Source organism: Corvus kubaryi, unplaced genomic scaffold, assembly GCF_017639235.1.
Source record: "Corvus kubaryi isolate FWS band 111438036 unplaced genomic scaffold, C.kubaryi_AGA036_p1.0 37398, whole genome shotgun sequence".
Taxonomy (NCBI): Eukaryota; Metazoa; Chordata; class Aves; order Passeriformes; family Corvidae; genus Corvus; species Corvus kubaryi.
Genome location: NW_024581137.1, coordinates 53,113,393 through 53,130,482, shown reverse-complemented (window position 1 = coordinate 53,130,482; position 17,090 = coordinate 53,113,393). Strand labels below are relative to the sequence as shown.

The following is a 17,090-nucleotide window of genomic DNA, read 5'->3' as shown; positions in this document are numbered from 1 at the left end:
CCCCCCCCCCCCCCCCCCCCCCCCCCCCCCCCCCCCCCCCAAGAGAATAACAACAAGTAAGTCAGTATTGCTTCCCAGTGTAAAACAGGGCTTCTAGAAATTGACATAAGTTAAACAACTTCGCACACCCTGAGATAACAGGATCCGTGCATTCAGTAGTGCTGGTAACCTGTTTTGGGTTGAAACAGCTCCTGCTTCACGTTGCTATAATAAACACCAAAACAAGCAGGATTTTGGCTGCACGGCAGGGACTGAAAGAGACCAGAACATGCTGTGTGGCCTGTGCCATGCTTCAGACCCAAACCCCAGGCGAAAAGCCGCTGCCGTACCTTGGAAGTGTCCGTGGCACTGGCTGTCGGCGGTGCTCCAGAGCCGCGCGGTGCCGTCCTCGCTGCCCGTGAGCAGCCGCTGCCCGTCGGGGCTCAGGCTCAGCCAGTTGATGCCCCCTTGGTGATCCGTGCAGACCTTCACGGCCGAGCCGCTGTTCCCCATCCCGGCGCAGATCACGGGCGCTCTGCAGCCCCCAGACCCTGGTCGGGACCTCCGGCCGTGCCCCACAGACAGACTTCTGCCATTACCTCAACTCCGGAACATCAGCGCAGCAGTCCAGGCTCCTGCACAGGGACACAAAGGGGGAACGGGAGGGCGCGTTAAATCATTTCATCTCTCCCTGGATGCATCGTTTCCTCAGCCAGGATGAGCCGAAGCTACGGAGCGCCTGTTTCCCCGCAGGATCCGAAGCCCCACGGCGGCAGACGGGCGCACGCGCTGCGCGGGGTGCCCTTTCCATGGGCACCGGGGCACGTTCAGCCCCTTGCGGGGACTCAGCCCGGGCGGCGGTACCTCTACCTGGTGCCCTCGCCTAAGCTTCTGCTTCTTAAAGCAATCTTAGGGCTGACTTGGGGCACGCCGAGGAGGCAACGCCTCCGAGATGGGAGCCCGGGCTCAGGCGGCCCCCAACGCCCCGGGCTACCGCCATCCCTTCCACACGGCCGCCGGCATCTCGGCACTTACCGTCCCCGGCACGGCTCCGGCGGAGCGATCCCGCACTCATCCCCCGGGCTGGGGGAACCTGCTCCAGCCCGGGCACCGGAGCCACCGCCGGGCCGACCACAGAAACCCCCCTACCGCCGCCGCCTCCGCCCCTCGGGGAGACGGGAAGGGCTCCCGCCGTGCCCCCTCAGCCCACCCCGGGGCGTGCCTTCACCCCCCGCCCCGGCCCTGCCTCCATTACCCCCCGCTCCACGTTCGAGCTGCTTCCCCCCGCGGCGGCCGCCTCGCCCCGCCCGCGCCTCGTCCTCCGCTCCGGAGGTGCCCGGCAGCGCTGCCCCTCCGGGACGGCCTCGCCCCGCAGCGACTCCCCTTCCCGGGGCTGCAGCCGCCCCTGCCGCAGCTCAGTCTCCCGGCGGGGCGGGGGCAGCGCAGGGGCGGGAGGGTCTCTCCCGGCTGAGGTCCCGTTAACAATCGCGCTGCAGCCGGAGCAGCCCGACAGCACCCCCGCATCCCCGGCGGAGCCCCTGGGCTTGTCCCGGGGGAGGCAGCGCTTCCTGCGGCACGTTCGCCCCTCAGGACGCCCGGGGGCACCCGCCCCGCCGCGGTGTCCCGGCCGGCAGCGGCCTTTCCTGCCTGGCTTCTCCTGTGACTCCCGTGGGGACGCTGAGGCTTGTGCTGGGAGCTGCGTTGAGGGAAGCCATCGCCTTTTGTTCCTCCTCTCGCCCCTCTCCCTGGGCGAGCTCCTGCCACGTTTCGCCTCAGGAGCTTATTAATGCAACCCCTTGCCCATCCAGCCCCTGCGCCCCGTGGGCACGGCTGCTGCAGCGGGCCCCAGCTTTGGGGTGCCTGAAACCACCTGGCCGAGTGCTCTGACAACATGGGCTGAAGGGTTCTGTCCCACCATGGTGTAATTAAATGTATGAAAGATAAATCCCCCGGGCAAAGTGATGTGGAGAGTCCAAGAGCTCCCAGCAAGGCAGCAGGAGGGTCCGACGTGAATTCCCCCCACAAGAAAAGGGGAGCTGCAGCTAATTTGCAGCTAAAAACATGCTGCCAGGGGTAGGATAAATCCCAAAACCTCTTCTCCAAGCTTCTGCCCCATATGATCCGAAAAGCACCTTTTTGTGTCAAAGCCCCAGCCCTGGCTCTATTTCACAGCATTGGTGCAGTATTGGGGTTCAGCAGGTGCTTGCTGACATTTAACAGGGCACCAGCCCTGCTCTGGCATGAGGTGCCCCAGCATGTGGGCTGGACAGAAATGTATGCGTTAAATGGATAATTCCCAGGATGTGTTATTTTGCACATCGCATTCTGGCAGAGGTCAAACAGGACTAATATGTCACACCCAGTGCAAACACGAGGTGATCCCCAATCAGCTGCCAGTTGTAGCCATGCAGCCATGGAGAAACTTGCCAGACGGAGCTGTCGGCCTGCAAATTTGGGTTTTGTGAGCGTCAGGTCGAGCCCTGTGGCTTGTGGTCCCCAGCCAGCTCTTTTCTGAAGACAAGCGTTTCCACACAACCGCTGTGCATTCAAGAAATGACCGAGAAGTTCTGGTTTGAGACATGAGAACTGTATTTCTTCCCTCTGAAAATCACATTATCTGTGAAAAGATATTTTTTTGGACATGGAGGCCTGGGAATCGGCTGCTCTCAGGGAGTGTCCCTCACCATCTGCTCATACATCTGTCAAATCTACTCACAAACCCCTGCCCAGAGTCCTTGCTCGGGAAACTGTAGGATAGATTAGCACTCCTTTTTATTTTCCTGTGCTGCTGTGGTGTGAATGAAAGGAAAAATTCAGATGGAACGGACCTTTTGTTAGGTTTGAGGCAGGTCTGCACATTTTAAACCCACACAATTTAAATCTCAAGGGGAGGCTGAGCTAGAGGGGAAACCCTTGGCCGCAGCTCGGCCATGCATCAGCTGTAGGAGCAGAGGGTGTGCTGTTCCTCCCCTTGCTCTTTTTAAAGCCTTGTCAAGGTTTTTTATTATTATTTCAAATTAATATTTCCCTCCTGTGGTGACTAGTGAAAACATCTGAGCTTTTGAATATTTTCATGAATATTTATTCATTTTCTTGAGGGTTTTTTAAAATCTTTTTTCAATTGGTTTTATCTGCCTGAATTTTAGATAAGTTTTCTTTATTGCATTTGTGTTCTTGTGGTGGGTTTTTAATTGTAGGATAATGAAGAAAGTAAAAGAAAGTTACCTGCTGCTTGATTTTTCTCCTCAGGGCCCAAATCCTGCAGTGAATCCTCCTTCATCCAGACAGATGTGTACATACACAGAGGCATGAGCTGCTCCTATAACATCCAGGTAGTTATAAAACCTTAAGAAGGCTTCTAGATGTTTATGGCTGGATTTATAATACACAATTTGCAGGATCCAGTGGCTATTGCTAAGTTTGGAGCCAAGTTTAGATTCTTTAGGCAGTCATCAGAAGTAAAGGAAGAATGTAGAGTTTAGATCAGATACAATGTCTTTTGGAAGGGAAGAGGGATGCTTCGGCCCTTCACCATGGATTGTGACAGGGGTCCAACATCAGGAGGTTCCCAATTCTCTGCAATTAAGTAGAACAAATTGAGACCTTTATCCTTAAAACATACCTTCATTCCACCAAAGGTTCGACCTGCTCACGTCTCTGATCCAGAGAAAACATAGTACAGGGAAACTCTTTAATTCCCACACACACAAGACAGTAATGATCAGGTGCAAAATCTCTGTGAACAACTTCATCCCAAATTATCTGTGCTTAGACTCAGTTGCCAGACTTTCAGAAACACAAGGTAGGCTCCCAGGCCTTAGAAATTACTAAGTCAGTATTTACGTCACTGTCTGCTCTGATATAAATGCTGAAGAACATTTCCCTTGAAAATATTTCAGTAATGCTGCAAATGCTTCCAATAATTTTATTGATGTTGTTTGTGGAGGAAGGAACACAGGCAGCTCCTCCATGTCCACCACCCCCTCCTGGGGCCTTGGGTATCTGGATGGGTTGTAATGGTCTTTGATGGACAACAAAGGCTCTTTGTTCTGTCAAAGAAGCAGAGCCAATAACGCCCCAAAGAAGTCAGCACAGAGAGCTCGACCAAAAACAAAAGAATAAAGTGTGCAGCAATGCAAATTATCTTTCTTAGAGAATTAACCCCTTCCATCATCCCGCCCCTCCTCATTCTTTCAAGAAGGGCCTTTCCAGCTGCCAGCTTCTTTTCTCTTTTATCTATTGCTTTGCTTCAGGCTGTCAACCTCAATCACTTTCAAAATTGCTGATAATTAAGTATTACCTCTTTTTTCACCTCAGAAAATTGCAAAAACCAACTAAGTCTCTTAAAACTACTGTCAGGGTCCTGAAAGATTGAAAGTGGCACATCCTGCATGAACATCCAGCCTTGGCTGTTTTTTTTGATTCAACCACATCCTTATAGTCAATGAGAACTATAAACAAAAGCATGTTACATGGTGTCTCCAGAGGCAAGGTCCCTCACTGAGCAAACTACTCTACGCTAAAAATTTCCCTGGTAAGGTTAAATTTGATTTAAAAATCAATCCGGTTACACTGGTACAATGTAAATAAAATTTAACCTTAAATAGATTTAAATGTAGCTTCCAGTGGTTTGATTTAATTCAAAACATTATCAACACCTAAGTGGCTTCACTTTGCTGTAAAAGTTGACATTGGTGAAGGCAAATTAAGTTTACATGGGTTTAATTATCACCATGGAGCAGATATAGCCTTACTCTGAAGTGAGGATGGAGGAGCAGAAGTTATCCTTTCAGACCGGAGACCTGCATGCACGACGGAACTCAGCATCGCAGCTCCTTCTGACCCCTCTGCAACTTGGCCTCTTTAACAGAGGCAACACAGTTTTTTCCTTTCCTCGTTTGAGCGTGAATTCTTTGCAGCTTAAAATGCCCCAGGGTGCTCAGAAGCCTAGTTTGGGTATAAACATTTAGCAAATTCCCCTCCAGGGCAAAAGGTGCTTGGAAACTGTCACTTACACTAGATTTCCCTGTATTTATCTGTAAAAACCATTCTTTTTGTTTTTAATCAGATCTGAAGCAGTATTTCCAAAACATTTATTCCTGAAAATACTTGGTTTTATGAATTTCCTACACCGCTGTAACAAGAACACCCATCTGCAAAACCCACGTGCGTCTCTGCTGCCCACTGCTGCTTCACCTGGGTGAGTGGACTGCCCCTAATCAATGCCAGGAGGCTGAAAGCCTGGGATCTGAAAAATCAACTGGATTTTGTGACTTAATGAATGGTTAGGTGAGGGCAATGTTGCACAAATGGGCTCTTAGTAGCTGACCCCAAGGTCAGGCCGTGGTAGCAATGGGAATTTAGCTGTGAACTTGGAGTAGGCGGAGAGAGGATTGCATTAACTTTCTGCTGGCATGAAGCAATGGCTTAAAAGCACTGCTGCAAAGGCATCTTATCTCCCTGACTAAGAAAGCAGATGCAATTTCCTAGAAATTTTTAATCTGTGACATGCCAGGAAGTGGAAGATCTCATGGCAGCTGTTTGAAAGATCACTGTAAATAGGTTTCTCCCCACAGTCTATAAATGACAGGGCCCTTCCATCATGTCACGGCATAGTGGGAACTTTACTGAATAATTCAAAGTCACAAATATTTACAAAATTACAAAATAATAGTCAAAAGCTCATTTTACCCTGTTTCCTACTTCGATGGGAGCCCTGCTGTTTCTTCCAGACGGTAAGTTGGCCTCTTGCCCAGACCATATATCTCTTATGACAGGCTCCTTAAGGACCAAATCTAAATGGAAGCCAAAAGAAATATATCTTACTAAGTGACACAAGGGTAACTTTCTGAGCCTGATTCTGAGCCCATTTTAACTGCTTTTGCACAGATACAACTCTTCTGGCTTTAACTGCATTAATCCAGATTTGTACTGATGCAAGCAGAGATCCCCAGTGCCTTTGACACTGGTACAAAAACAAATTTCCAAAAATGCTGAAGTTGCAGCCAGTGACCCAAGCAGTATTTTAACAATTGCATTCACATCTGGCCTCTGGAAGAATTCTCAGTTGTTTGTCTGCCTCGTTGTTAGCAGAGCCAAACCTTGGGTAAAGGGGGAGCAGTCACGGTCTCTTACACCTCGTTTTTGCTAAGAAAGTTACAGGAACAACTGATACCAAACCCATTGACCACAGAATAATCTTCTGCAGCCTCGACTGAACTTTGTATGAGGCTTTCAGGGCCGGACTGCCCCCGCTCCTGACACAGCTGCCACAAGAAGTGCACACCTTGCAGGAGTCTGAAAAAGGCAGGGAAGCCCTTAGATGGGTGTAGTTCATGGTGGGAGTAAATAGTACCATTCCAAGAGATATCAAAGCTTCTGCCCTGCTCTGTGTCTCTGCTAGAGCACATTTAGAGCCAATGCTGTTCTTCATTTTCTCTACCAAACATCACAGTGGTCCTTGGTAAAGAGAAGGATGCCAGGGTGAACATTCAGCCTGCCATGAGGTTTACAAGCACCTCCAAAGCTTGAACTGCTCAGCTGCAACATCTCAGGTTGGATTTGTAGAGAAAATATTCTCATGACACACCTATTATTTTCTGGCACTTCATGTTCTTTATAAGGTGCTCTTCTCACCTTACAAAGGTGCACCTCACAATACACATGGCTTTGCCTTCTCAAATACTCTCACCCTTAGGAATGGATTTTACTACTACTGATCTGACATAGGTTTGCTCAGGGAAATTGTGCTGTAACAACCTCCACCTCTGTTTGTATGAGTTTGGGCCTCACCAGTGGGCACAGTCTGTCTCTTGTGTTCCTGTTGGGCTGAATAGAACTGGGACAGCAGCAGCGTCATTGGGCCCACAGTGCCAGTGCCTGGCAAAATCCTACTGAAATCAATGGCAAAATCCATGTGCAAAAGAGTCTGATGTCCTGTTGAGGAGGGACAAAAAGGAAGCCTGATGCCATGCACTGACACCAGCATTACAAATCAGACGTCAGGATGCCACCTCACTCCCCAACCATACCCCACAGTTTGTCTGGTGAATAAATCTTTCCTTGTCTCTGTTCTCCTTTTTACCTCCCCCCTGAGTTCCCAGTAGTGTTCATCCCACTCTTGTTTTGGGAAGGCACCCTAACTGGAGTCCTTCCCTGCTGAGAGGAGAGATTGCAATTTAGCTGGTCTGTAACCGTCTGTTTCCATTCATTCCTGAGGTTTTCCAGCTGCCCATGTAAACAATGCACTGATACACTCTGTGCAGACTTGAACCACGTCCAGAACAAAGGGTTAGGTGGGGCTGGGAGATTCAGGGAGTGTTCTTTGTGCTGGAAAATTGAGCGGATACTGGCATTACATGGTCAGAAAGATGATGGTGAAGGAGCAGTCTACTGATAACCCCACATGGTCCATGCACCAGACTTTGGGCTCAAGCATCCAGCTCCTCACTGAGCAAGTGTCAGGAGTACCAAACTCTGGCATCTAAGCACTGGGAGGAAAAACAAACTGAATTCCAAAGGGGGCTGATGCTGCACTTCCACTGATGTAGAGTAGACAGATTTCATCAGAAAGGTTGCAATATTTAATTTTTCAGTTAAACTCTCTCCCTCTCCTTTTATCTTCCCTTCCTTTTCACGAAGAGGCATAAAGTGAGTAATAAAAATTGCTAACAGCAAAACTTCATGATTTATACCTCCAGATCTCAGGCAGAACTCCCTGTTGAGTTTGAGGGAATGGCCTGATTAAACATTGATGCCACAATATGGTCTGTCTTAGCAACAACACTCCCAAGTGAAATTCATCTAGGATATAAACCGTGACATTTAAAATGCCTGTTGGGTTAAACTTGACCAAAAAAAAAAATAATACTTGGTGTGCGTGACTCTGAAAAATAAAGGCAATTGCCGTGCCACTTCATGGAGTATTATGTGTGAATCACTGAAGCTATTAAGTCTTCTGCTGCCTTTTTCCTGGCCTCAAGAGGTTAACTTCTTCCCAGAGCCATTCACTGGGGGGGAAATAAAAACCACGTGCGTGTGCCACTGAGCTGTGTCTGGTCTGGGGACGCGGGTGATCAGAATTTCGTGTTGTTTGCCTGAGAGACCCACTGGAGAGAATAATGAGGGGGTTCAGAAGAGGAATATCCTTCCTGCCAGAAGTGGTCATTTAACTAGGCCTTCACTTATTTGTTGGGGGAGATTACTCACAGGGTCACCTGGCAAAAATGACTGGAAGTTAGGAAAGAAAGGGCCTCCTGCCAACTATTTAAGAGAAAGAGAGAGAGAAATGGAGAAGAAACGGGAGAAAAAGCAGTGAGTTGGCTGCAGGGAAAGGGACATTTTGTGATTCAGAGAAGAAGCCAATAACTAAGGCTGTAAAGGGAGAGAAAGAGGGCCCTGGGCTCCTTAGAAGGCTTGCTGCTATATTCTGGTGGTATTCAAGAATAAATTGGCACAGAGAGAAGGCACAGATACTTACACAGACACTTGTGAAGCCCCTGCAGCAGAGGTGGAGCTCTAGGAAAGGGTGAGCAAAAAGCACCGGAGTGCCCTTGGGCTCAGCCCTGGTTCTGGAGGTGTAGGGCAGCTGGGCTCCCCCATCCCACCCCCAAAGAGGGGGCAATGAGAGCCTGTGCTAGGAAACTAAGACCAGGAGGCTCAGCCGAGTCACTCACAGGTTGTTAGTTGTTCACTGCGCCCAGAGGGATGCTTTGGGAAGCTGCTTCTGAGATACCCCCATAAATCTCAGCCTGGACTGTTATTACACGAGGAGGGACCTTCTGGGGGTCTGAGGCAGGGTGGACTCACACAGAATTTGGCCTTGATCATGGCCTTGATCATGCTGCAAGGCAGCAGCAATGCACCCACTGAGATCCAAGGACAAAGGAAATACAGGGACCCAGCACAGTTCTCTGCTGCTTACACCACTTCAGCAAAACATCTGCTCACCCAGAATAAAATCCCTCCCCTGTTCTAAGCAGATCAGTTCCCCCTGAAATAGCAATAGGAGCTGCTGCATCTGCTCATACCATGGCCAGGCTTCAGCCCCAGGAGGATGAGGCTTTTGTTAAATCAGGCTGAGCTGCCTGCTTCATCTTACACTCTCCTGTGAGTAACTTTTCTTATTACACCTCTTTACACAAGCGCCAAACCCCAAGCAGGCAGAAAAGCCGTCCAAAATGCAGAAGAATTATGACAGAGGCTCCAGCATCATGGGGTTTTGGAAAGGTTATTCATTTAGTGAAGAAGTAACTGTGCAAATCAAACTCTCTGGCAGCATTTGTGTGATGATAATCATGCTGATTAAGTGTTCGAGCCTCGGGATATGCTGGGAAAGGCACTAGGACCTAGGAAAGAAATACCCCATGCTTTTGGAAGACAGCTGAAGGCTCTTCCTGTTCTGCTCTGTGAGTGATCCATCTCCTCTCACAGATCTGTTCATTTTGGATGCAATTGCTCAAAATATGCATTACTTATGGTCATACAGATATATACAAAGGGAACCAGCAGTTGTGCTGTTAACCCTCGGGTTCCCTGTTAGGCCGAGCCACGCAATGAGGAAAAGATTCAGAGCCCAGTTCTACAACTGACTTCAATTAAGTCAAATCAGTTGCGTTAGCTAAAGTTATTAACTTAGGGAATATACTTTTCCTCTCTCCTCTCTAAATTCGGCTTTGGTCTCCATTACCCTTGGTTAATGAGGAAGGTGCTTTCTACTCTGATTTCTGTGTTGGTGAAGGAAAAGAGAAGCTGATTAGACAAATGGCCTTGATTGACTTCCAGCCTTAAATCTGACATACTGTTTTCATCTAACCAGTACTCTACAAGGGTGTCAGTGATGTCAGTGAATATCTGCTGTTTAAGGCATGGAGATGGATTCTCAGGGAGTTACAATGGCACAGAAGTGAGAGAAGAAAAGAATTAGGACAGAGGAAATGCTATTTACCTCTGTCGGCTGTTCTGGGACTTGCCCCCACCCCTCTTCCAAGCATGAATTTCACAACTAAACCACTGAAAAGATAAAAACAATAGCTACTTTCCAGAGGCACTACTGAAATATGCAGGCTTGGAGCCCTTGAACAGGAAGGGAAATGTGAAGAGTGACTTTTAACCGTCTAGGAACATGCGCACGCTGTGGGCCAGCTATTCAGCTGCGGTAAATTGGTGCAGTCATGCTAAATAAATGTGATTGAACTATCTGGCTTGCTTGATGAGCCGGTTCTGCACCAGGTTCCTAAAGCAGCCGGTGTCCCTCTGGGACAGGCTGCAGGAGCCAAGGCACAGCTCTGGGCCTGCCCTAATTCACACTAATTGCACTGACTGCCTTCAGTGCTGGGTAATCACCCCGTGCTGCCGGGAAATCAGAGCGTCCCCGTCACTGCTGCACCCAGCAGAAGGCAAGAACAGCAAAGGACTGAGACTGACAATTGCTGACACAGTTTTGGGTCTTTTCCATACAAGCTAAAATGCTCTGCTGCATCTTTCAAGAGGTGATTTGGACCTAAATGGAAAAATCACTGATTTGAATGTTTTTATTATTGTTGCTGTTACTATTATTCATACTATTGTTATTCTGTCTTGCTTGGGAGGTGTTGGGAAAGGAACAACTTCTGCAATAAATCAGTGCAAGCTTTGAGAAGCTGGTAACCTATGTCCTCCCCTGAAGCTTCCATCATCTTGATGGCAAGTTCATGCTGAGGAGTCAAATACCAAATTAAAAGAAAAAGAAAAAAAAATAAACAAAGAACTAGAACAAGGGAGACTCTGTCTGGTACTTCTTTCCAGCCAAAGAACTCTTTAATAGCAAACTATTAGACAAATCCCAGGCATGGGGGGTTGTTACAGAGATTTTGGATTCTTACCAGAATTATTTTTGTGTGTTTCCAAACATGTATTGTCTGAATGCAGCTGAAAAGAAGAATCATTCAATATAAGCAGAATTATTTCCAGTGGCGTGGAAGCCCCTGGTTCTGATGGGATGTGCGATGTTTAATTGTCAAGGGAGCTGACTATTAAGTATAATTTATTAATAAGTTTTAAGAAGAGAAGTCTGAAACCTTTGAAATGCTGATTGTCAACTCTACAGAGAGACCTGAACACAAATGATAAATTCCAGAAGTCAAAATGGTGTTTGTCTGGCTTTTTTCCTCTCTTTTTAGAAGGGAGATGACAAATGAATCTGGTCCCAACCCCCAGTGAAAAAAAAGAGGCTCTATTGTTTTCCGAAGAATCATTTCGAAGGGCAAGTCAATAATAGCAGGACTCACACAAAATAAAACCTTTGAAATCCTATTATTATTATTATTATTATTACTACTACTATTATTATTGGTTCAGATGACTCAAATGTTATTGTTTTTTTCTTGCATTACCAGCCAAGAAAACCAAAGACAACCGCATAAAGTTTTGCAAATCTCAGCAGTTTTGATTCCCACTTACATTGCTGGAGCAGCTGTTGCACTCGCAGAGTTTAGCAGGTCAGCTCTGCATGTGGAGTGGCCCACACTGTGCTTTGTCTTCTTGAAAACTTGATTTAAGAGCAGGATTTATATACAGCCTGCCCTGCAGAACTAAAGGAATCTCATAATGTTAGGCGTGTTTCCATGGCGGAGAGGGCTCAGTTGTGTGCTGGTACCTTATGGCTTCTGTAGCACTGGTTCATGTACGTGTAAGGGACTGGTTTTAGTGGTGGCCACCTTCAGCAAAGTACGCAAGGAAGAGGTCTGTCCCATGAACACTCTTTCGCTATTTCTAAGCTGTTGGTTTCCAACGGCATAAAAAAAAAAAAAAGAAAAAAAAAAAGGAATGTCAGCTGAAACCACAGAGTTTTGCCCATCTGTGAGTCAGGATCATTCACCCACATCTTCACCACCATGATCGCGGGGCAGCAATGTCAAAGCTTGAAAGTACCTCTCCCAAAACATGAACAAACCTGTGCTGACCAGGAGCCTTGCCTGGTGCGGTGTCTTGCAGGGAAGGAGTTGCACTGCTTGCTTAGCCCATCACAGATGATGAGCAACACTGGTGGCCATCAAGAAATACTTACATGAGAAAAGAACTTAGTTTATATCAGGCTAAACAAACTGAGTGGCAGCATACCAGAACTGCTGCAATGAGTTAAACAAATATTTTTAAAATTGCTTTTTTTTCCATGGAAGAGCAGGGACTGATCCTTCACCATCCCAAACTCCCAAGCAGGAGCTCATGAAACCATTCTGACTGAGAGGGAGCTTTCAGTGCTTTTTGTACTGTGTGAGTGCAGGTGTGAATGCCTACAGGACATGTGGATGTTACTGCAATCCACTAGAGATCATGATATTCAAAGAAGGAATTTAAATTAAAAATTTCTGTATGATTTCATGTTTACTTCATGCACAATTTGACTGAATACACTGGTACATTCCTCCATATGTTCACATGCTTAAACCAGGACAGATTGACTTGATTACAAACTGTCTCATTCTGAATCATGTAGGAATGGTCAGCTATCCGTGGAAAACCTGGTACACCCACTTGCTCTTTCTTCAGTGCTCCTGTTGCTCTATGGAAAATTCATATTTGTTTTATTTCTGTCCTTTGCCGCTCTTTTCCATGTGTGTTTGGTTTCTGTCACAGCCTCCAGTAAATATGGGAACAGCTCAGATTGTGTGGGATGTTATTGCACCTCCTCTGCTGACTGAAGGGTGACTCTTGGAACAAGGGGACACCAAACTACATGAGCCTCAGCCACTGAAGGTTGATTTAACTGAATTTAACCTCTCCAATAAACCAGATTATTTAAAATTAAAACCTGCAATAAATCCCCATTTGCAATGTTGATGATGCTGACCACATTATGCAGATATTTGGTTCAGGACTTGTTAGCTATATCAGATTTACTCCTGGACAAGAGTTTGAGCCCATGGATAGCAAAAGTTTCAAGGCCAAATGTGTTTTCACCCAAGTTAATTTTCTTTTGACTTCAATACAACATGGAAAAGAAAGTGAAAACCAAACTAGATGAAGCATGGGAGCCAAGATATCTGTCAATGCTCCCAAGTATCATAGAATCACAGAATAGATAAGGTTGGAAGGAATCACTGGAGATCATCTGGTCCAACCTCCCTGCTCAAGCAGGGTCCCCTGGAGCACATTATTCAGGACTGTGTCCAAAGAGCTTTTGAATATCTCCAGAGAAGGAGGCTACACAACCTCTCTGGGCAGCCTCTTCCAGAGCCCAGTCACTCTGTTCTCTCTACATTTTTACCCTGCCATTGCTTAGGCTTTAACAACAACCAGGGCTCTCCTCCTGGTGCCAGACTGCAGAGAAACCTTTTGAAGATCTTGATTTCCTTTCTGCACTCAGTCAAAGAGGTCACTGTTGAGCCAGACTTTCCACTTAAAGAAATAATAAAACAGCTCCAGCAGACACCAAGGAGTGAATTAATTCCTACCACATCCAGAGAGGTGTCTCTGGAGGAGGAGAGAAAAAAGCACAGGAAGGTGTGAGCGTGGGGCTGCCTCAACAGCAGGATAACACCTCTTCGATTCCCCTGGGAAAGGAGGTGGTTGTGCAGCCCTTTCACCTGTGCAAGCATTGAGGAGAGATTCCTTTGAACATGACAACATCACACATGCCCTCAGTAGGCCGTTTCCTCCTTACCTTCATATATGTACATGTACCAAGTAGTAATAGCAAGGCAAAAGCACTGCAGTTGCTCAGATATCTTCCAAGGATTCATTTGAAAGAGATATTCCATCAAATTTGCACGTTATCCAGCTACAAAGAAAGGACATTGTGTGTGCAGGCATTCTGGTAAGAGCTATTTGCTTTGGGGCCAGATGTAATTCAAAGTTATTCCGAATATTACACTGCAGCAGCCTGGCCAAGCACAGTAATACTGATTATTAGGGTTTTCCTGGTTTTCCAAATGAAGCTGATTTCTTTTAGTTCTCTCTCTTGTAATTAATAACTTGTCCCTTTTGTTCATTTTGAATCTTTTTTTCATCTTTGGCATTTTGTGGAGTAGTTTCCAATTTCCTTAATCCACTGCTTGCCTCCTCGGTTCACGTAGCAGAGTCCATTCAGCCATACAGTTTAATGATGTGCAGCTCAAAGCTCTGCTGCACAATCTCACATTCACTTCACATCGAGCAGGCATTTTTGTCATTTATATTTTATATGCTATAAACTCACAAATCATACCATTTCATACTAGAGCAATGTCAATAATCTTTTTTTTTTTTTAAGGAAAAAACCCCACCAACAAGCCATTAGCAAACATATGGGATCTGTACATTCTGTCCTTTAAACAAGTGCAGATTTAGCAAGGAGGGGGAGGGAAAAGGAAGAGAACGAGAGCCACGTCCCCCCACTGCCAACGCAATGCATGTTCCTGCAGCATCAGTGTTTGGATTAGGCCCATGGCCACCCTACTTAGGTTTCAAATAAGCAAAAAATAGATGGAATTCAATTCCCCACTGCCAGTTTTTAGCGAGATTAGACTTGTGCACACAGAGGATTTTTTTAAATAGCCTTCACATGGGACCAGCTCTTTGCATTGAGAGTGTGCTCATAAATGGGATATCAGATGTCAATAAATGATGAGTGTTTACTCTGTAGGCATATTACAGACTTGTGTAAAATGTGCTATAGGTAGCTAAACACTCGCTGGCTACAAACAGGGCTCCACACAACAGCACAGATTAACCAGACTGCCCTTTCTTGTGCTTTTAACTCCTAGCACAAGGCTCAGTCCAAGACGGGGATCCTAAGTATACTTCCACAATTTAACTAGCAAATATTAATCTACTACAGCATACAAACAAATAATTAGTTTGAAGTGTGTAAATGAAGTGGGCTTGCACACAGTAGCTGGATGCTGGAGTCAGCCTGTGCAGCTGTGTGTACGTGCACAGTCCCACGCTTCCACTGAGGACGAGCAGGGATGTCAGTGGGTTCCTCTAACGCTGCTCTGCACGGAGGGGAGTTGAACCAGTGGCCACTGGAAGCCATAGAGCAGAATATGTGTGATGTCACAGCTCTGACCCCAACATCAGTGGGATGGTCACCTCCCCTGGCTGTGTGCACCGCGTGTTAAGAAACCCAGGTGTAGGAGTGTCTGCTGTTGTTCCCAGGGGAATGTGGGTGGATGGTTGTTCTCTATTTTCTTTTGTCCTCCAAATACTTGGAGCATCTGGGACTCTAGTCATTGTATATTTTTAAGTCTTTGTTTCTTTATCCTTCATGCTGCACCGTGACATTGAATGTGCTTCAAATGAATGAAAAGCCTCCTTTAAAGCTCATCACAATTCGATGCCTGTCTTTCTCTGGGACCACTTTTTGGGGTTTTTTTAACAGATTAATGGCCAGGAGGTCACAATAGAGAGCACTGCATATGACTGAATATTAACTTTTAATAGAGTGCATTTTGCTCAGGAGCCGATTACAGCCTTCATGAGGCAAGAGCAACGCTAATCCTGGAAGGACTCCTAAAATCTTTCATAAGCTGCATCTAATTAAAAGAAAATGAAATACGCAAGAGTTGATGCACGAGTTGTACATTTGTGCATCCCACTCAATGAATGAATCATTTCCCTGCCTTCTCTGACACAGAAATACCTTGCAACCCATTATAGATCTTAAATATTTTTACAGCTCTAATGGACCACGTCACCACAAGCCACCCAGGACATGGCCACTGAAGCCCAGACCTGAGCCAGTGTAACTATAAGTGCTTCTGTGATGATCTGCATGGAGGATACAGACAGACAACAGGCTATCTGCAAGAGGACATGATTTTCTGTATCACTGCTAAGGCAGACATCAGCCAAACTGCTGTTAAATTCACAAGGTAGAACTTTTTTGCATTTCCATATCCCCTCATAACACATATACAGCATATGTGCAGCTGGGGCAAATCTCAATGAATGCAAGTCTACCAACAGTGTCACTTCATCACAGGAACAGCACATAAACTCATATAGGCCCAGTTGTTACCAGTCACCCCAGTCCTGTTACTGGTAGAGAGCCACAGGGAGCCAAGATCCAAGTGGAAGATGAATGACAAGGTGGATGAGTGTGAACTGGTGGAATGGCAAGTGGATCCAGTGTCAGACTGGGACGCAGCATGGGACCAACCAGATCCTGGCACAGAGCACAGTCCTGCTCCTCCCCATCGCTCAGGGAAGGGCAGATTCCCATTGCAGACCTGCAAAGCAGAGCAGCCCTGAAGACACACACACCCCGTGCTCCAGTGTGCTGAGGACCCGTCAGCCTCACTCATGTCCCTTTGAAGGGCTGGGGCTGGAGTTAGATCAGCAGCCTTCCCACTGGATTAACACAGAGCTTTGCAGCTCTGCCGGCACCATGCCCATGCCTGTCAGGATCTATCAGACAGGCAAGGTTTAATAGCTAATAGAGTAACAGAGTGAAGAGAATAGAATTACCCCTTTCTGAAACCCCCAGCTAATGCTAAACACAGCTTATGAAGGGAGGCTACTGCACTTTTGGGGGCTGCATGCCAGGGGAAGTGCCCAGGCTGCAGGGGACAGTCCATAGCTGAAGGGGCAGAGTGATTCCCATCCCAATTGCCAACCATGGAACGGGGTTCAGGGGCACCAAAATGACTGGGATGGGAGCACTGAAGGGGCAGAAAGATGGGAAGAGGGTTGTGAAATAAATGGCAGTGCAGTGGCTGTTTTCCTTTGCTGCTGATCCCTCAAAATGTCATCTGAAGGGTTGAGGGAACAACGAGAAGGTTGCTCAGGTTTTGTGCCTTCAGCCTTGGGGTTTTTTTAATATGTATTTTTAATGTGTACTGATCTAAAGTTAAAAGCAACTCAGGATGAATGGTTTCTTTCACCTTTGCATCAAGACCAGCATGTCATGCTCAGACAGACCTCACGAGTTGCTCAGCTCCTGCTACGATCCTCACGTGTGTCCTCACATGGCCTCTGAGGGCTCTTCACCTGCACTCCCCACCCGTGTGTGCATCAACGTGACCCCCTCCAGGCATCAGGAGTCAGCTGGGGCCATCACATGGTGGCCGTGGTCAGGGCAGAGGGAGCATGTGTCAGACCATGACCACAACGGCAGGCATGTGTCATAGGTTAGCAAGCATAGTCCCGGA

General features: G+C 47.0%; 1 protein-coding gene across 4 annotated transcripts in view; it reads right to left on the bottom strand.

The window, feature by feature from the left end:
* WDR86 (WD repeat domain 86) overlaps positions 1-1,424 on the bottom strand; it is a 22,518-nt gene extending 21,094 nt beyond the window's left edge. Inside the window, exons 1-2 of one of the 4 annotated variants that reach the window (XM_042043591.1) lie at positions 1,235-1,424; positions 330-614 (exon numbers count right to left, since the gene is read on the bottom strand). In XM_042043591.1, the coding sequence (XP_041899525.1) occupies positions 330-492 (163 nt within the window). In that variant the 5' untranslated portion in view covers positions 493-614; positions 1,235-1,424. Of the gene's footprint in view, positions 1-329; positions 615-1,014; positions 1,163-1,234 lie in introns of those variants that run through there. The other 3 variants (XM_042043593.1, XM_042043592.1, XM_042043589.1) reach the window with 3 other exon arrangements.
* Positions 1,425-17,090: the final 15,666 nt, after the last annotated feature.